The sequence below is a fragment of the Halictus rubicundus genome, chromosome 11 (assembly GCF_050948215.1).
Source record: "Halictus rubicundus isolate RS-2024b chromosome 11, iyHalRubi1_principal, whole genome shotgun sequence".
Lineage (NCBI taxonomy): Eukaryota > Metazoa > Arthropoda > Insecta > Hymenoptera > Halictidae > Halictus > Halictus rubicundus.
In genome coordinates this window covers 3,523,917-3,544,432 of record NC_135159.1, presented here as the reverse complement: position 1 = coordinate 3,544,432, position 20,516 = coordinate 3,523,917, and the positions used below count along the sequence as shown (strand labels likewise).

Sequence of the window (20,516 nt, the reverse complement as noted above, 5' to 3'; positions counted from 1 at the left end):
TAATTTAAAAATTATTTCTATTTCTGGGTATAGGATCTGATCCAAGCTAAAAGTTGGTGTGGGGGCAGCACTATACTGGACATCGAAATCCAGGCGTGAGCACTCTCATAGCCTCTCTGCGTGCACGGAAATGGTCAGCATGGTCAGCGAATCGAGTGTTTAGCAAAAATGTCTTTTTTACAGTAAAGTTCGCTTATGAAGCCATAGTTTAATTAATCGGAACAGTTAAACAAAGATTGAAGGGCAAAACCTAATCGAATAATCGGGGATCACTAGTCCTAATGTGTCCCAAATGTCCGAAATCTACTGTACTTTTATTGGCTCTCTTATGATGATGATAAGAGGTTCCGCCATATTAGTAAGAAGAATAAGTAACTTGAATTCTGAAACACAAGTATATTTTTTTAAAGAATTAATGACTTTAAATTTCGTAGGATCTTTGGTAAATAAACTATAGATAATAGGATTTCGATTAGCGTGTGTTTATAGCCATAAAAAGTTTGAGAGAATGCAACTCGCGCAACAAATTGTCGAAGAAAGTATATGAGCAACCAGTACAACAATTTTGCGTGATACGTGACTGTGACTAAATAGGCGCGACAAGACACGACACGGAGAGGAATCGAGCCCACTTCCGAGCGCATGTAACCCGTCCACATTATCACGATGTAGTGATTCATATTAATCTCTTGACGGTCGCTTATAAAATCTATATTAAACACGTATACGAAATATTGTTTTCACGATATCGAATACACGAAATCAGATCGATATTTGATAAGAGAAACGTCTAGTTTGTAAAACCGACGCGACGCGACGCGACGGAATGAAACAATGACGTAGCTGAAACTACTGACAGCTAGCTACACGCGCGCCACACTGGTACATGTGCACGTTCATGTGCCTACGACATATGTATATACATGTGTATGTGGAGGAGCGAGTATGAATACCACGCTATACTAGACGTTGCGATCGCGACAATAATTCCCCTCCTGGGAAGTGCGACCAGAGAGGGCCAAGGAAACAGCTGTTCTGCTGGATGGTTGCTTTGACAGGGAGGTCGAAGGATAAGCGAATGTTTTATCTACATTTCACGCTCTTAAATGATATCGCGAATATTCCGTGGCGAAAATGAGAATGTCGCAGTTAAGAGAAAACGGCAGATCGACACGCTGAAAATCTTTAACGACAAGTAAGACTATTCGACCAGCACCGTGTAACCTCTCTCCAGCTTTTAACCTTACTCTCGTTGGCGAATCTGTCTTTTGTCTTTTTATTTGCTTCTTTCAACACGAGCCCCGTATTCGATTTTTCGATAATGAACCGTAGAAGTCGCGCTTCGAAATGCACGAACAATTTCTTCGCATAGGAAACTGAACGGTCGCGAACAATGGACCGCAGGTGGACGTAAATTGTCGGCCAGCTTCTTATTTGCACGAGAATTAATGATATCATCGTCCTTGGCACACGCCCGGTTCAGGCGAATGAAATATTTTTTCACACATTTCGTGCGATTCCAATTACATATTATTCTTACAGATTCTTCGGTAGAACGATGCCCACGAAGTATTGCGGTGTTTTCTCATTTTCGAATAAAAAATAGAATTTTACTAAATTCTTTGTGTTGTGTTTCAGTGTGGTAGAATTAAGAGAAGATGTCGAATATCAGGTACAATTCAATGCCGGGGAAAGGAGAATGGCTATTATGGTCTCTTTGTCACCGGAGTTTCCGTTGGAAAAACCAGTGCTTAGGGTCTCTCCGCCTGTGAATCATCCTTGGTGCAACGAATACAGCGAAATCACAAGCGCACCAGGGCTACTCAATGTAAGATCTTACTCAACAGAGCAATATTTCTATCCTTGTAAATCCAGCAAAGTTTGTAACATTCCTATGTAATAGTTTACAGTACACAGCGATCTTGGTCGAGTTGTTCAAGCGATTATTAGAGAGTTCAGTAAAAATCCTCCGCATTTACTGGAAGATGTATCTCCAGGATCGGTTAAGTCGCATAGAGGTAAGCTTTCTAAAGAGGTTGTATTAGTCAGCGTTTAATCTCTACGATACTCGACCGCAGATTTACAAGGAAGGAATTCTCCGTCGTACTCCCTGCCACACTACCCGGAAATCCCGCAGACGTCGTTCAATTCTTACCATGCCACGCAGTACCCACAGTTCTCGTCAGCCAGTGCAAGTTCTTGTATTTTTAATTATAACCAAACGAACGCAGGCACACAGTATGCCACGGACAGTTGCACAAAGTTTGGTTCGCCGTCGCAGCATTCGTACAATATGTCCGGCTCGAGGAATAGATCTCTCCACGCCAGCGATCCGATAACAAGATACAACTCCAACCAACAAGGAACATACTTGAATTCCCATTACACGAACGCGAACTATCATCAACAATCGTTGTCGAATCAGCTACAGACAAAAGCTTCGCAGAGCGTTGCGTTCCCAGAACTGAACAATCTGAGCAATGAGGAATTGAAACGACTCAGCGAAGATGACGACAGGCTGGACGAATTCTTGGGCAAACATTCCGAGCTGAAAGACGTTCACACGTCTATCGACGACGCGATAGATTGGGTCCAAAAAACTGCCGGCAAGTTGTTTGTTTGAATACTTGCAAGGGTGCACACTGTTGTTTTCTCGGACCTAAAACTTTCCGAAATAAATTTCTCATCATAGTATGCATCGTAGGGCAAACGCACAACCGAAACCAAACGTTGAAATCTGAAATACTTTTGAAACCGTTGATCCTATCGAATAATATTTCAATTGTTTCTCTATAAATGGAATAATGTATAGCTTAGTGCACATCTCGATGCAGTTTTAAATTATCTACAAAAGTATACTAAACCACTTATGGCTGAAAACCATCGATTCAGGAGATAATTTTATTTGAACATCGTGTAATAATGCTGTATGGTTGCGTTACAATGTCTTCTGAAGTAATCAAATGTCCTCTCCGTGGCCGCTTAAAAAACTGCTGATTGTAATCGACGATGAAACAGTTCAACTTTCGCGCGAAATATTTTTTTATACGAACAGTGTCGAAAACGTTTCGGATTCCGGTTTTGGATATAGCGCTCAAAACGAGATTTGAAAAATGTAATATTTGTTTATAGTCCGAGAGACCCCGGACGGTGTGTCGTTGCAGAGATGAATCCTTATTGTAATAAGTGAATTGTTTGTCGGTTTAGAATTCGCTGACCTTCTCCAATTTGTTTTCCAGAGGCTAACATTGTCAAAGAACCGGAGCTTAGAGAATTGCAGTCTGACGTGGCGAAAAAAGTGCAGACGGTCGCTGCACTGAAGGCCCGATACGATCAGCTGATACAAAGATACAATAAACTGTCCGAGGTATTTACTCCGGACCATATAAAGGTATGTTTGGGGAAGGCGGCCGACGAGAGCCACGAGGAGAGCGAGAGGATCGCCGAGGATTTTCTCAACAGGAAAATAGACGTGGAACGTTTTCTCGGCACGTACATCGAATGCCGGAAGTTGGGCCAAGCGAGGAGAACCAAGGAGGAGAAGCTGGCGCATCAGTTGAACGAATTAAAACGGGCCGGTTATTAGAAACATAAAGCTGCGCGTATAACCCTCACTCTTTTTTCTATCGAATCGAACAAACTGTGTAAATAACGCCTAGATAAATTAAACGATACTGTGAATTCGAATGGCATTCGTGTTTACCAGAAAAAAAAAAGAACAGAAAAAATATACGAAATACAGGAATAAAAGATATTCTACCGTAATGGCAAAGGCACCTCGCTGGCAGAGAAACACTTTTACAGCGTGACGCTATGTTACATCACACCGCTTGTTACATACACCGGTGCCGCATCGAAATTAGTTCGATACACCGTGTTCATGCGTTCCGAACGAACGATCGGAAATTAATCGTATCCGCGAATCGGTTCGAAAGAATTTTTGTGCGCGCCTGAACCATCCGAGTCCGCAGAGAAGAAAAATGAGAGAGAGAGAGAGAGAAACTAACATGTGTGTGTAACCGCCGAGATTGATTCGATTTCAAATGTACTTATCATTTCGTGCAGAAGTGTTCGTTGAATGGATTTCGGCATGTTCCCGTTGCGAGGCACTTTTCTTTTTTTACTGTGTAAATTGAAAGGTGCGTGCGCAGGAAAACAACGGATATGAATTATAATGTTATAAAACGGTATCGTTTTTTCAAAGATTTTGCTATTTTGGTGATGTTACGAGATATACTTATCCTAAGGATGTTCCTAATACAACGTAACGCAACGTAATCGAACAAGAGAAGAAACTGTATAGAAAAAGCGTGTAAAGTCTGAAGAATGTGGTGATAATGCTTTCGTTGTTTTTTCTAAAGAAAAATTACAGTGTGTACGTATTGTAATCCTCTCGCTAGTTGGATCGTTTATGTCCTGTTAATTAAAAAGACACGTCCCGTTTCGAATAGCAACGTTTCGCGTTGGCGGACACGGAGACGATCGCGTAGAAATCATAAGTTGTAAATAATTTAAAAACGGAAGAAAAGAAACAAACGAAAATACCGAATTTTTAATAAAAGATACAAGCAAGTATAAACCCGACCGTTTCGATGGCACTCGCCGAAAGGACAACGCGTACAAGTAAAAATGCAACCTACTATTTCTTTTTTATTTCCATACAAATGCATACGTTTGGTCGCTAATATCTTTTGCTCTCGTATCTGTTTTTTCGTATTAGAAAAATAACATCGATAGGTGGAACGAGTTCCTCTTCTTTAAATACGATGGATATGTCCTTTTGACATTAAGTTTCCCCGCTAATGTTTTTCTATCGGATAGATGTACACGGAGATGAAACGATTCTGCCGCGCACGTGGCTTGATCAACAGCAACTCGAACGGAAAGAGTTGCTTGGGGCTCACTGTTTTCCTTCCGTTTCGTTTTAGTTCAATTCGATTGCGGAGGTTTATGCATATCCATCCTAATATCGAAAACACGATAACACGAATACGCTAAAGCTATTCGACACGACAATACAAAATCAATCCCCGTTACGGTATAACATTTCAAGTTTGTATAAACGTCCGCAATCGGTTAACGACAACACGTTTGTTTTTTCGAATGATTATTTATGCTGTCCTACGATCTATCCGATCGATCAAGGATCCACGAACGAGATCATGATGTATCGAGTACCATTCGTGACTCTGAGCCCTTCGTGGTAATGAGTCAATCTTCCAGGATGCATCAACATCCAGCCTGGCTTGGTGTCTGTCACCGAACAATTGTACCGAATGAATCTGCAGCCTCCGCCTTGATAATCCACCCCCGCCCTGTTCAGGGCGATGTTTATGGTGTAGGTGGAACTGTCGTGGTGTGGCTTCAGCGATGGTTGCTCGTCCGGCCGATATCTCACAACGAAATTCATCAGAGCTCGAATTGGCTGTTAACATATACCTACAGTTAATTATCGAATGACTGAAGCAGCTTGTGCACGCAAGGCTACAACAATTATTTATCGTAAGCATATACTACTTACGAAAAGAATCGTTGCGTTGGAGCAGCGACTACAAGCTGTTCGATATAGTAACATAGTACCAAACAAGTTTAATACCCGATGACTGTCGCGTTACACGTAATATCTAATCGCCATGGTAAGTTGGATAGAATTTTGAGGAATTTAGTGGTTGTTACGCGACAGTCAACGTGGTCGATGCGCAACGAATGGAACCTTTTACTTTCTTTCAGAGCTCTTACTGCTCGAGTATCCGCGATAGTAAAAGCCCATTATAGGAGCATATATGAATACGAAGCCTTGTGTCGACCAGAAAGCGGTGTGCAAACCAATTGGAAAAAAATAATGAAGGGAGGAATGAAATTGGTGCGCGCGCATAGATGTCGAGAAGTCTCGTGTGCAACCAGGAGGACCTATTCCCGAATTTGTTGAGGTCTTACGCTCGTGTAGTAGCCTATAAAAATATGCTCTTGCACGGGGGCGACATATTCGGAAAGGAAGTATAACCAAGATTCGTGGAGGCCGACTTGTTTCATGTGAATGTCTCGCGTTGGAACAGCTTCGTATCCGCCGTCGATACGTGGATCCTAGAAACGAATCGACGCATGCGTTATTGGATGTGAGAAATCGGTGGTCTTACATCGTGATAATATCCGGTGAACACGAGCTCCTGCAGAGGTTTAACGTACTCCTTTAAGAAGTATAACCACTGCGGTTCAAAGTTCACTTGATTCATATGAATGTCGCGGGTTGGTACGTTCTCGTAACCGCCCGTTAACCTGGGATCCTGTCGAACAAATGGTTCTTTTGAAAAATCGTTAATTAGTCTACACTCTACACGATAATTTCACTCGATTAAAATTAGCTCGATATCGGTACAGTTTCTCCGAACGAGAAGAAAACGTAATAATTAGACTGCGAATGTTTATGCAACTATAGATGTTTTTACATATATATATACTTCTAATAATATATTTCTCTATAGAATTTATAATTTATATTCTATAGATGCATAAAATCCACAGCCTAGACTCCACGTTAATTAGTTTTCATACATTATTCGTTCCATCGGACCACTTTCCAAACGCTTCCATAATTGCCACCAACTCTTTGGTGAATTTCTCATTGACTATGGGGATCCAGTACACGTCCGGACAGGGCTGCAATATCATGTAATCGAGTTAGGAATTTGAAGCACGATTAAAGGGAAGGTATTCAAATTCAAACGAATGGTACGCATACAAAAGATTCGATATCTATAGCTTGCCTGAACCGGAATCTTATCGGGATTGAAGTTCTCCGAGTAGTTTTCGTGTATGTATCTTTTCTCCCAGTCCAGTTTGTTGTCCATGATTTGGTACAGGTCGGGATTCTTCATAGAAATGTCGTAGCTGTCAGGATTAACGAGATGCCCAAAGTCGACTCTATTGCTGACATACATGAAGATATATCGCTCTCTGTTGCCATGAGCAAAGGCCATGTCTGTGTCCAAATCTCCCTCCGAATAGGATGGACGAGTCTCTTTGTTAGCAATCAATGTGGCATTGATTAAGTAACAACTGCTAACGAAAGGTACGTTCCACAGTCCCCTGAAAAGATAGGAATATTGTATAGATATACGTGTAAGTATTATAATAATCTAAATAGATTCGTTCTCCCTCTCTCTATCTCTCACTCGCTCACTCACTCACCCTCGCTCTCACTCTTTCTCTCGGAACCCCTATTCTACTTGTTGTAATCAGGAAATATTAAAAAGGAGGGATACATCGTTCCTGATTCAACGAATGCTACCACCGCCACGTGGGTATCGCGATGCTCCGATATTCTCAGGAGCTGAAGGTCATCGAAGAACAGACGCGTATCCATTGGGGATCGGGACGCGGTTCTCTGTCAACCATGAGAGACAATGTTGTTTTTCAGATGTCAACGCTTAAATGTTTTGTAAGGCAATCGGTCCGGGGTCGTGATTGGCCGATGAATACACTGGCAATGGGTTATGCCTAATTATCCAATTGAGATCCATAACTCTGTCACCAATGACAGCATGTTCATCGGGTGCACAGTCCGTTCATATTTTAGGCTGTTGGGACGAAAGGAACCCAAAGCCACTGACTTTGGTTGTCCACTCGACGCACCACGGGAGAAACGTCTCCCAGACGGTTCGCCGCCGCGCCGGTCAACTAGCAACAATAGCAAAGTTTCTACATGTCGAGGTTCAAACGAACCGTTTGTTGTTCAGTGTAGAGCAGACAACGGTTCTCGAAGTAGCCAAAGTTCTCGAAGAAGGCAGAGTTCGTTCGGTGTGATACAATCTTCCGATCGAAACAAATGACAACATACAGACACGTGTGCCTGTTCTTCGTCTATTTACTGGTCAGCACGGAGGCAGCAAAGATTGGTGGAGTCAGAGGTAGTAACAGGGGTCGCGGTGGAAGAGTCTACAAGTCTAGGATGCCCATTCTGATTCCTCATCGAAACCCAGCCAGCGTCAATTACTACGAGCACAAAGATGTGAGTTCTCAGTTCTCGGTTTTCAGATCGTCCGGTGTATTACCATTTAGACGCAACAGCGATACGACGAAAGAGCATTGAAATATTGGATACCACAGGGAGCAAGAATAATGGAGGCCTCTCATTTCGAGTTGGACTACATGCTAGGCCGGAAAATCACTTTCTTTTGCATGGCCACTGGATTCCCAAGGCCCGAGATCACGTGGCTAAAGGATGGAATTGAACTGTACCATCACAAGTTCTTTCAGGTATCCTTGTCGCGTGTCGCTTGTCGTTTGGCTCCGAGTAAGGTGCAAACTATTTCAGGGCCTAAAAAAGATCGTGTATCGTCTGTTTGCAGGTGCACGAGTGGTCCGTGGGTAACGACACGCTTAAATCGAAGATGGAGATTGACCCTGCCACGCAAAAAGATGCTGGGTTTTACGAGTGTCAAGCCGACAACCAATATGCCGTGGACCGACGTGGTTTCAGAACCGATTACGTTATGATCACCTATTGAAATACACGTTCGCTTTCGCGACTGTACCAATATCGACGACATAGCTTTTCCACCACAGAAGTGGCAAAGACCTCGCCATTTTATGATGATCATCGTCACAGTCTAATTGTTCACAAGGAAGTAATAAAGGAGAAGACAAATAATCGTTTCAGATCACCGATGAGTAATTCTCTTTAAGCGCTATCAACCGACTATCCGTCCGACTTAATCCAACCGATTATTCGCTGTAATTACAACGAATTCGTACAAGTGATACAAATCCGAGGTGTTTTCGATCGCTTTCCATAAAACTCGAGCTCCATTCGGAACATTAAGACTTTCTGCGCGTGACGTTGGAAATTTATAGTTCCCCCAGCACATATTCATTAAATCACAATTGGCTTTCATAAGGGTCTCATACCCGTCTGGTCTGGGAGGCGTAAAATATTCGAAACGGTTCGCCGCTTGCAAATCTATATAATAAATTGCCGAGATGTTTGAAAAGTTCCCCTAAAAAAGATGAAAGAAAGATGAGAGAAGAAAAAATGCAAGACACTTTTCGATAAAAATTTGCGCAAAGTCAAAGCTAAACCGAAGTAAGTTGAATACAGCGTCTAAAATGCTGGAAATTAATAAAGAGAGAGAGAAAAAGACAGTAACGGAGTTGATTGTCCGGAGCATCTAGTTTTGATCACGTTTGCACCCGTCGATCCCATCGAGCCTCCCTTGATCTCCCGTCGAGTTCTGGTCGAACGGGATTCGAAATTCATTGATCACTGCAACGCAATAAGTGTCAAAAGAATAATCGGCTCTCACGTATACGCTACACAAGTGCGGTTCATCAGTATTTGCCTATACGTTTGTAATGGATAGGAGAGGACACTAGGGGAGTAATGATTAGGCGGCTGTCAGTTACATCGGAGTTCCGTGAGATCGTCGTACGTTGTCTGTGCTGCTCGGTGAGTATCTGCGAAAAAAAAAGAGAAAACTTGCACCACATTCGGAAACGCTGCACTCCGTATCTTAGAGGGCTCGATTCAACAGGACGCTAAGGGATCAAAGAATCTAGTTCTCTAGTTTCTATTAATTTCCGAGTGTTTCGGTTTTTGCTGTCGGGTCATTCCACGCCCCGTTTACTAGGTGGTGTCCAGGTAGAATCTCAAGGAATACGGCAACAATCCCTTTCGACATACAAAGTGAAAGTTATTCATAAGATTAAAAAGACAATTGACACGACACGGGACAAAGCGAACCTGCTGCACCGAAATAATTAAGCAAATTTTTTGTTTGTCCGATCCGACAAACAGTTGGGTCCCAATCTCATCGATGACTTTTTTTTCGTTTGTTCCCAGGCTATTGTTGCGACGACCCTCGGTTACCGACCTAATCATGTCACGCTCCTTGATGGTGATGCTATTCCTTGTGATCATTCTATTGCTAAATAGTCAGGAGATTCTTGGACGAAGAGGACGTGGTAGGGGTAAGACCCGGTCGCGTGTCCAAATAGGAATGCCGATAACTGGAAAATACCGTGATCCGGAAAGTGATCAGTATTACAATAATAACAACGTAGGTGGATCCATCCACTTTGGAGTAAAGTTGTCTCCAGGTTTTTCTTGTTAACCCTTTCGTTACCAGGTACGCGTCCGCGGGTAAGCTTTCTCTGAACCGGACTCTCCATCTGTACACGTTACGCGAATGCCGACTATAGCCGGGAATTATAGCTGGTGTATTCACCGCTCGTTACGTGGATGCCAGAAGCTAAAGTCGGCGTTGGTATTGAAAGGGTTAAACAAATGTCATTGCAGTTTGTTAACAGTTTGGATCGTATCTTTCTTTAGGGTGCGAAGATAACGCTGGCGTCGCACTTTGATCTGGAGTACGTTCTGGGTCACAAGATCGCGTTCCTCTGTGTCGCGCGTGGCAACCCGCGTCCACACATCACATGGTTCAAGGATGGAGCCGAGATTTACAGCCATCTCTACCTACACGTACGTATAGTACATTACAAACCGTAATAGATTAGCGTAACGTAGAACCGTAGAACCGTGTGTGTAACCCATGTGAACACGTTCGATGTTCAGGTACACGAATGGCAAATCGCAGAGGATAAAGTGAAATCAAAGCTAGAGATTGATCCTGCGACTCAAATGGATGCTGGAGTATACGAGTGCTCGGCCGATAACATGTACAGCATCGATCGCAGATCCTTCAAGACTGACTTTTCTATTGCTTTCGATTAAGTTTGCTGCTCCTCCGAGACCAACTAGTACGAGTAATTACTGTAGATTAAAAGCGAACTGGACTCCTTCGAATATATGCGTATAAACATATATACATATACATAGTATACGTATACACGTATATATCTATAAAGTATGCATATACATATATACACGAACACGTATATACAGTTAGTATACATGGTATTACATTAGAAAATAAATGCAGCTCACAGAAAAACATTTCGAGCACTCACCGTCTCTCGTTCTTCACAATTTCCATATAGTCGAAGCTCCTTGCGTAAAAACCGTTGTCCATAATTGCACCCCAGAAGTTACTCCACATTTTGTACGGTCTGACTAGCAATGGTGCCACGATTCCTCGTTGCTGTTCCACAAGCAGCTTCAACGCGTGCTCGTTGTCCAAATGTGAAACGGAGTCGACAGAGAAATATCCAGAGCATTGTTTCAGCAAACAGTAGTCCCTACAGAAACCGATTCGAATTTCAAATATTCAACTAAACATTTCATTAGCGATATATCCGACATTTCGAATTGGATCTCTTACTAGCCGGATATTCTATCGTTATCCTAATATAGTCAAACACTCGAGCACTCGAGTTTGGGTACTCGAGGGCGTCGCAGCGCAACAAGTAAGAGCTCCAATTCTGACTCGGATTTGGTCGTTATCTGTCGCGCATACATGGCCATGTTCCTAGCGTCGACTTCGTCAACCTTATCGCTGGCAACGATTTGTTTGCTGCTCCTGTATTCGATCGCGTGCTTCCTCATGAACTCGTCTACAATGGGCTGATGATACTCTACGTTGTTGTGAACGAACAGATGCAACTGCGATTTAGGATACGTTTGATCGTATATCCTTCCGAAGAACTCCTCCAAGAAAGGAGTCGGCCATTCGATGAACACGGCGATTACCACGACCGGAAACGTTTCTGGCAGTGTCTTGTTCAGTTCTATCGTGCCTTCCCAGCACATTGCGCATCCCGTCTCGGAGTTCCAAGCCTGGGCCAGATAATTTCCCAACGAATTCAACGACAACTTGCTGAGACCGTTTCCATGAAGTACCAATGGTTCTGTGTTGTAAACGGTGTTGACGAGAGAAGCTTTTCCTCCCTCGAATTTTAGTTCCACGTCGGCTATCGACAAACATTTCATTCGTAGAATTGGAGAAGAATGATAGAATGGTAGAACCGCGTCTTGTCTTATCGAAAACGAAAACGTAAACGGATTAGTAGATTTGATTTACATACCCACGGCTGCATAGAGATTCTGAAATATCTCGGACTTATGATCCAACTTAATTTTGTGTTCTTCGCGTAACTTCTCGTCGAGAAACGCTCTGGTAAAGAACAGCTGGTCGTCCTCGGTATTTTCTATAGGAACATAATGTAATATTGCATAGACGTCTGAAAGATAACCGACGAAGCCTCCCGAATTTAGGAAACGTTTCCCCTGTGCCGGAACCGGATACTTGGACGCCAGCGATTTGTCCGGCCAACACGATCCTTCGGCAGAAAACAATATTCTTGCGTTCGTGTTTTTGAATTTGTCTACTATTTCCGCCAAACCACCCAAAAAGATCACGTCGTAACTGAAAAAGTATACATAATTGTTAAATATTGCGATCGTGACCGGGTGCAAGGACTGATTTCAAAAAGTATTTCAAAACCTGTCTGTAAATATCACAATCTTCTCTTTGTCGTTTTCGTAGTTTTCCAAAGCCTTCTTCAACAAATTGATTTTGTACCCTCCTCCGGTGTGAGCCTTCACGTTACCACCTTGCCAGGTCTCTCCCATTCCCAGCACGTTCAAGTTATCGCGAAATCCATAGGTATCGACCGACGAAAGATATCTCTTGTAGCCATCAGTCTCGGCAGTGGCAACGGTAAACACCAATACATCTGGAAATGAAATTGAAATTTGAACTAAGACACGCGCAAGTTCACACAGTCGATAATTGCATCGTAGAGAGTATACGATGCCAGTGGTCAAAGACCACAGAGATTGCACCTCTTCGGGGAAATCGATCTTCTGGACTCGATCGTTGAACAACTATTTAGTATTTCATGCTAAAACAGTTTAGCATAGCTACCTTGTTGCAACATAAATATTCTGCGTATTCGAGATAATACTTATATTTTTTTTAGAGACAGTACAATTTTACTACCTCATTAGCCAAATGCTGTTTTGAGCAAAATTTGCGCGACGTTTGCATCACACTTTGCGACCAAAAAACTTGTCCATTTGGTACCAAACTCGGCTTGGAGCAGAATTTGGTCCCTATTTTGTATGAATTTGGCATCAAAACTTGTCGATAAATTCCTAGCCAAATGTGGAAACAAATGGATCGGGATTTGAGTGTAAAGTTTGCCAGATTGGGGCCAAACCTTGGATTCGTTATAGAGGGCAGGTCAATCGCACTAAGAGAGGACCTAACATTGCTCTAAGAGTAAATATCCGGCAAAATCGGAGTAAACCTTGTTGTGGGAAGGAAAATGGAATTTTATTTAAACTTCTAAATTATATAATTTAAAGTTTCAGGTATTTTCAATAATTTAATTCCGTTTTTCCTCGTATAGAAGGTTAGGTCCGCTCTTAGTGCGACCAACCTGCCCTCTATAACGAAGTCAAGGTTTGGCTTCAATTTGGCATGGAATTTTAGCTGCAATCTTTGCACTCAAATACCGAGCCTAATGCGGACACAGATTGATAGGAATTTGTAGACAAATTTTGCAAATTGTTTACTGGGTTCTCTTATGTTTATCTTTCATCGCTAGTGCTCTGCCTACAACCGACATTCTTTTATCTTCATCTATTATCGCATGTACTCCTGTACCCCCTCCAAGATGATCTAATCCTAACTCACTCTTAATTTTTGGAAGTGACTTGATGACGGATCTTTAAATTCGATTTTCTTGAAAACGAGGCACCAAACGAAAAAATGAAGGAGGAAGTAGGGACACAGACCAACTGCAGTCCGCGAGACACCGCAAGCTTGTCACCTCTGTTTTACATAGTACTCATTTAGACATTGGGCATGATTCAAGAACTATAACGCAAGTACTGTAATATTACTAGAGAAACAGTTATGGTTTAACTTAACTTGTGTATTTCTTGTCAAAAGGAGAGCACGTTGCCCAAACGTGGTTTAGTTACAAAACCTATTTTGCATTCTGCCTTTAGTTCTAGAGCGCAAATTGATCTCATCGATATGCAATCACAAAACTGCAATGATTACTGGTTCATCATGGTGTATCAAGATCACCTAAACAAATTTGTGCTTCTGCAACCTTTGAAGACGAAGCGGGCAGAAGAAGCGGGTTATCATCTTTTGGACATCAATACAACTTTTGGGGCACCCGTTATTCTCCAGTCTGATAATGGCAGGGAATTTGTAAATTCTGAAATAGCAGAATTGCATGAGATGTAGCCTTCAGCGAAGATAGTACGTGGAAAACCTCGACACAGCCAGTCACAAGGTTCAGTGGAAAGAGCATACCGGGATGTTGAATCTGTATTGGCTGCATGACTAGCAGAAAACAACACCCCAGATTGGCCATTGGGACTGAAATTTGTGCAATTTCAGAAGAACCGTGCATTGCATGTAGATAGGATGATCCGCTTACGAGGCTATGTTTGGCTCGTAAGATTACATGGCCTTACTTCCATCAGTATTCCCACTAAAGCAGTTGACGGCATACATTCAGAGGAAGACTTGGAACTAGCATCGACAACCGATGACTCAGAATAACCCGTCAATCCAACATCACACAGTGCTAAAGGAAGCAGAATAGTGGAATTCAGAGGACCACTTGGTACTAGCATTGACAACCGACATCTCGGAACGACCCATCCATCCAAAATCGCATTGTGTTGAAGAAAGTGAATCACAAAAATGTACCACTTGCTCAACCCTATCGACAAAAGAAGGGGCAAAATTAGTGTCTGACTTGCATCCATTTGAAATCCATTCAAAAGAGGAAAATTGAAGGAGGCGGCATCTTACAACAGCGTGTCAGGGTCACAAGGGTATAAGAAATGCAACTGCAAAACCAAATGTGTTTAAAAAAAATGTATGTGCAGAGCTACTGGTCAGCTCTGTAATTCCAAGTACCACAGTTCTTTGTCTCGCTCCAATAAATAATCCTTATCAGTAACCATGATTATAATGACTGTACATTGATTTTGACTAAGGAATTTATTGTCTCAATAAAAAACACATTTTTTAATGTTCAATACATTGACCACCACCCTCTAGGTATTCTGTATAATGTCCAGACATTTTATGGAATGACTGAAATTTGTTACGGGCATCTTGTACAATGTCTTTTCGAATGGGCATTCTATACAGTGCCCAGTCATTTTATACAATGCCGGTGTTACACACATTGACCATATCATATACATAGGGTGAAGGACCCAATTACTGTGCCTATATTAACACTAGAACTACCAAGCCCTAAACGTGACTTAGACATCCCTTTATAATAACAACAAGATTGATTTTTATGGTAACATGTACTCCAAAGAAGAGATATGTTAAAAAATTTCTCATGAAAACGTTTTCATAGTTTCAGTAATTGTGAAAGAAGAAATCATCCACCAGTCATTTTGACTGGTTCGGTAGTTCTAGTGTTAATGATGCTTATTTTTAAAGCATAATGAATATTAAAAAAGAGATATACGTATAACATATATACTAACAGATTTTAATGAAAAAAATTTAACGTCTCCTTTTTAATATTCATTATGCTTTAAAGATAAGTATAATTAATATAGGCACAGTAATTGGATCCCTTAGCCTATGTATATCAGTCTCGGTGTATACGCGAGCTTTATTTCAGACACGTTTCTTTTCCAGGCTATAACAAAGCGTATGTTCATCTATTTCTGGCGTAATAACACCAACGCATGGGTTCATCTATGGTTCTCATAGCTGCTGCCTTTCGTCGTGACATCATGTTTTAAACGTGACATAAACGAGCAAGCCGGCTGCGCTGAAAATCGCGTCATTCCTCGAATTATCGGGCATACCAATCACGAGTAATCTGGACTCGAAAATTATGATAGAAATATCAAATATTCGAAATCAATGAAGAAATCGAACAATACCCCAGCTATATGAGAATCCCGGTTCAAATCAAGCACATCAAATCGGAATATTTAAATTATTGTGTAGGCGTGCTGCGTGTGTGCACACATATATTTGCTTATGATGACCTTTTAACAGAAAAATCTTCTACACGTTTCGATGAACCGACCGGTGAACTAAATACATCGTATTTAGGGTAGTAAGAAGTCTAGCTGAAAATTTTAAGAATAATCTTTGCTCATTGGATACGCGTTTCGTGAATCAGATCGACAGATGCATGTCCGGAATCACGCAGGCTCGCGCGCAATACATACATAAATACATATACATATGTATACATATAAGTAACCGGAAATGGAAAGATAACTGGTCCGCGCTCGGTCTAGTTAGCCACCGAAACATAGAAAATCCAAGACCGAATTAACATCTTTTTTGCGTGCGCACGGTCAGTGCATAAAAGTAACCGTAAAACATCTGTAATTAAATGGATCGCTCCTAGGAAAAATCGTCGCCGCGAGCACGACAAAAGCAAGAAGAATGCGTTATTAAACAAAGCGATGCAAAACGATTTAAATCCTACGCGCGATCGCGCGATTCATCTCGTCGTGCTCATTGCCAGTCTCCATTGGATTGATCGATATGCATTATCGTTTCGATTGTTTTTCGAATCGGTGCACTTTACGATCGAATACGATCAGTTTTTCTATCGATACGTACTCCGTGCCACGAATAAGAATATGTATCGTCATCTCGCACGAAATCGGACAGAAAGAGGTCAACCGTTCTCAACCTAGTCATCCGATAAACGAGATAAATCATTTCTATGTTTCGATACAATGCGAATTTACCGATGAGCGCGAAAACTTTTGAATCCACGATAGCGGAACGTACGATGCAATCAAAGACTAGAGATTATAGATCAAATATTTCGATGATTGATCCAAGCCGTAATCTTCCCGGGTCAATGTACCAGAACTTTCCCTGTCAAGTAACCACAAAAAGCACTATACAACGCCCGACTGAACAATATTTGATTCTCTTCTTCATATAAAAGTTAAAACTGTACGATCGTAACATACATACATATAATACATTATTACAAAGAAAGTTGCTCGAATTGGTGTCGCATCAAGAAAATTTTTTTTTGGTTCGGTCATTTTCTACCCATGTAAAAAAAAAGAAAAAGAAGAAGAAAAATTAATACCTACAATACAAATATTCCGTAAGTCTCATACGATATAGACCACGTTCCAAAGTTATCTTTAACTTGATTCTCTTAGAAGAAAAGATTTCGAAGAGTTGCTCTAAATTGGACACGCTCGAACGGATAGAAATGATAAGCTTGGCATGTACCAAGTGAGCTTTCATCGAGCGAACGATTAAGAAACGGTCTCGTCGGTGGAAAACTCTGGAAGAGAAGCTCGGTCGGCGGTGTTCGAGTGTTCGAGCGACGAAAAACGAGAAGGTTTTCATTCATGTTTGACGAACCATTCACGAAAAAGGGTTCTCGCAGATAAATGATAAATAACCGATTGTGAGCGGATGGTTGCACGGGGTCAAGCGGTGCTTCAAGATCAAAACTATTTACCGTCCACATCCGTCGATGGCGGAGTCTCGGCGACCACGTGGTACGCGGAGAACAAGCTCCAGAGCAGACAGCATCCGATTAGTTTTTCAGGCATTTTGTCGACGGGAACAGAGACGTGTACGCGAGCGCGGCGAACGCACTGTTACGACTAAGATCAACCTCGAACACCGGCAAGCAAGTCCTCGCCGCTACTCCCACGCTTTTTCAACGAAAGTTACTATCTTCGATGTGCATGTTCGCTGACGCTGACACTGCCTCTCTCGCCTTACCACGTCGCGAGCGCAACACAGTGCTCTCGTAAGCATGGTTTGCAACTTGCAACTTGTAACTGGACACGGCTCACAGTGTGACGAATGGCCTTTTTAGCTGGACAAAATTAACTTTCAAATAAACAAAAACTAACTGTGCTGATATAATCTAAAATAACCATGTATTAAAACCCTTGAATATTAAACCTTAAAATTCTTTTGTTGTATGTTTACAGAGCGTGTAAACTTCACCTAAAAGACGAACACCTAACCTATAAATGAATGGGCACATTTCCATACGCGCTAGAAATATGTTAAAATGTACTAAGGAGTGTTTAAATTTCCTATATATTATGGATATAACATCTCAAAACATGTATTTTCACTTTAGTAATTCCAAATTATCGATAACATTCCTCTATTTTTGTAAATTAAGTGTCAAAGACGGTACTTATTTTTCCACAGAAACGCCCATGTTACTACTCTTCGTTAATGAATTAGTATATAGGTCACGTCGCTCCACGCGATGATTTTTACATATAATAAAGTAGAGATTCTCTACTTTATTTTAATACCAAAATTGGCTTGCAGAATGTTGCAGAACTATACTAATTTTTACAATGAAGTTACGTCGTTTTACGTACACGCTCGTGACAACCATAGCCCGAGCCGGGCATTTCGAACGCAGCCGATGCCGATTGCCGTCGCCACTTAGCAGTTTGTTTAGTCTACTCGTTGAAACCTATTGATTGGTCTCATTAATTGTATATTGAAGGAATAAACAATGATAAGATCTCCGAGTGTTCCTCTGAACTTTCTTCGTATGAAAATTCGTTTCTTCAGTCGTAAACCCAAATATTTGTCGTAACACAAATACGTTTAGATATATTCTATTTACATTTGTTTATAAGTTATTAGTTTATAAGTTATTTGTTTTTAGCAACCGAACGTTTCTATTTAAGACTTTGATTCTGATCTCCGTTATTTCTTTCGTTTTATTTATATTTTCATGTTATTATATTTTTATTAAAATAATAAACAATAATATGAAGTAGAGTTGTTATTTATAAATTGAAACCTTATACTAAACCAAAGAATAATTCTTTCCCGCTTGAATATGTCTGAATCTCCAAGTAACATTTACAATAATTTCTCCAAAATTACATTCTTTTTGTCCATACATACAAAAATGACGTCTTCTTTGACAATATCTACTACTTGTTAAATCATTTTGTGTTACATAGATCCATTACTAACTTTGTTGTATTTTATATTTAATTATAAATCACTTAAAATATATTGTTCAATTAACAAAAACCAACTAAATGTTGTAAAAAATTAATAATTATTCATATTTTATACAACTGTAAACATATTAATCGATAAATACAGAAAAATAGGCGATTTAGAATTTTGTCCAGCTAAAAAGGCCATTCGTCACACTGTGCGGCTGCTTGAACGTTGGAGGCGCGTCGAGACCGTGTTTCCATTGATCAAACGAAGGCGAAAAATAGTCCGGTTACATGCTACCGAGATCGAGACGATTGAAATTGTATTTACGATTACGGACACGGACTGGATGCTACAATGGCCGTCTGCAGGGTGCTATAGTATATTTTGTAGTTGGAGCTACCAACGATGGCTAATCATTTATGTACTACTATCGATACTATACTTTCATCTTCGTTGTTATCTAGTTTTCCCACAATTTATTAGTTACTTGTACTTGATCGAGATTGTGGAAGAAATATTGTATAACATTTTGAACTCGACATGTATTCTACGGAGTCCTTTATAGGTTAACCTTTTCTATTGTTCTATTAATAGATTTTCATCGAAACATCGGTCTAATGTGAAATAAAATCTATCGACTATAAGTTAGGAAAAAAATTTTATTATACCTTCTGAATGTTTCAAGATGTTTAAACGGAGCACTAGGAGTAGTTTTACAAAACAGCTATGGAATTTCTGACACTCGTTTTACGGTGCGTGGAATAACACGGTTACCGACTGTGCAACACTTGCTTTTGCGCGAGTGTCGGTAAGTGAGATGGTGCTTCACGACTTACCGACTGAGAGATGTTTTAAATTGTGTCTGCGCTAAGACAAGTCGGTAAAGAGGCGTCCAGTTTGAAAATTCAAATATGTATTTACAATTTTTAGCTTAAAATTTAAATTTAAATATGTTTACGACACAAGTATATTTACTCACCGTTCAAAACGTAGTCTTCGGTTTCGTTCTTCTCTTTGTAACGTTCACCGGCTACTTCTTTGAATATATTCAACGAACCACAATTGTGCGACGCGTTTTCATAGGCTGATTGATTCGCACTGAAACAAACTTCCTCGACTGACACCAAACGATTCACGTAATTTAATAATAGAACACTGAACAACGCAACTGCTTCCTTTCTGATCACCATGACTTATCGTACAGTTCAATTTTACAAACGTAACCGAACACTTTTCGACAGAGCCTCCAATATCCGAATGAAAATGCGGTCTCGACACTTTCTTCTTCTTTCACGTACGATTTCAAATTTATTGGTGACCGATCACCCGCTAGAACTATAAAGCCATACAGGTATACGACCCAAACATTTATAGGCACAATGAAATTGGAAAGCGCGACGAATCACAGTTTTTGCTAAGCAAAAGAATGTTCGGGCCTATTCACTGTGACAACAGATACCTATTCCTTATTTCTCTCACACTTTCATTTAACTGTCGGTCGTTTTATCTGCACGGGACATAGTTTGCCCGGAGGAAAAAGGAAAAAAGGAGAAAGACTCAAATTAATACTATCTCTGATGATAAGGAACGAGACTGGTTGATGATAAAAAATGAAATGTTCAGCGG

The 20,516-nt window shown here is 40.9% G+C and overlaps 3 protein-coding genes across 6 annotated transcripts; 2 read left to right on the top strand and 1 right to left on the bottom strand.

The window, feature by feature from the left end:
* The first annotated feature begins 933 nt into the window (after positions 1-933).
* Positions 934-4,341, top strand: Vsp37a (Vacuolar protein sorting 37A). The gene is made up of 5 exons (XM_076796507.1): positions 934-1,195; positions 1,639-1,828; positions 1,904-2,018; positions 2,079-2,606; positions 3,240-4,341. The coding sequence occupies exons 1-5, from the start codon at positions 1,107-1,109 to the stop codon at positions 3,584-3,586; spliced, it is 1,269 nt and encodes a 422-aa protein (XP_076652622.1). The 5' UTR covers positions 934-1,106; the 3' UTR covers positions 3,587-4,341.
* A 283-nt stretch (positions 4,342-4,624) lies between these two features.
* Positions 4,625-20,095, bottom strand: Plod (procollagen lysyl hydroxylase). Of its 3 annotated transcripts, XM_076796506.1 has the most exons (9): positions 17,410-17,710; positions 12,399-12,630; positions 11,980-12,320; positions 11,412-11,865; positions 10,966-11,193; positions 6,765-7,086; positions 6,553-6,657; positions 6,138-6,284; positions 4,625-5,425 (listed from the first exon to the last, which is right to left on the bottom strand). In XM_076796506.1, the coding sequence occupies exons 1-9, from the start codon at positions 17,501-17,503 to the stop codon at positions 5,141-5,143; spliced, it is 2,208 nt and encodes a 735-aa protein (XP_076652621.1). In that variant the 5' UTR covers positions 17,504-17,710; the 3' UTR covers positions 4,625-5,140. The 3 variants fall into 3 exon arrangements, 1 of the variants encoding a protein (XP_076652621.1); XR_013083045.1 differs by lacking the exon at positions 17,410-17,710 and adding an exon at positions 19,870-20,095 and having other exon boundaries at positions 5,283-6,284; positions 6,553-7,086; XR_013083046.1 differs by lacking the exons at positions 6,138-6,284; positions 17,410-17,710 and adding an exon at positions 19,870-20,095 and having other exon boundaries at positions 5,283-6,084; positions 6,553-7,086.
* On the top strand, positions 7,811-10,969 carry LOC143358960 (immunoglobulin domain-containing protein oig-4). Of its 2 annotated transcripts, XM_076796510.1 has the most exons (5): positions 7,811-8,008; positions 8,107-8,257; positions 9,871-10,055; positions 10,328-10,477; positions 10,571-10,969. In XM_076796510.1, the coding sequence occupies exons 1-5, from the start codon at positions 7,826-7,828 to the stop codon at positions 10,727-10,729; spliced, it is 828 nt and encodes a 275-aa protein (XP_076652625.1). In that variant the 5' UTR covers positions 7,811-7,825; the 3' UTR covers positions 10,730-10,969. The 2 variants fall into 2 exon arrangements, with proteins under 2 accessions (XP_076652625.1, XP_076652624.1); XM_076796509.1 differs by lacking the exons at positions 7,811-8,008; positions 8,107-8,257 and adding an exon at positions 9,340-9,445 and having other exon boundaries at positions 9,839-10,055.
* Positions 20,096-20,516: the final 421 nt, after the last annotated feature.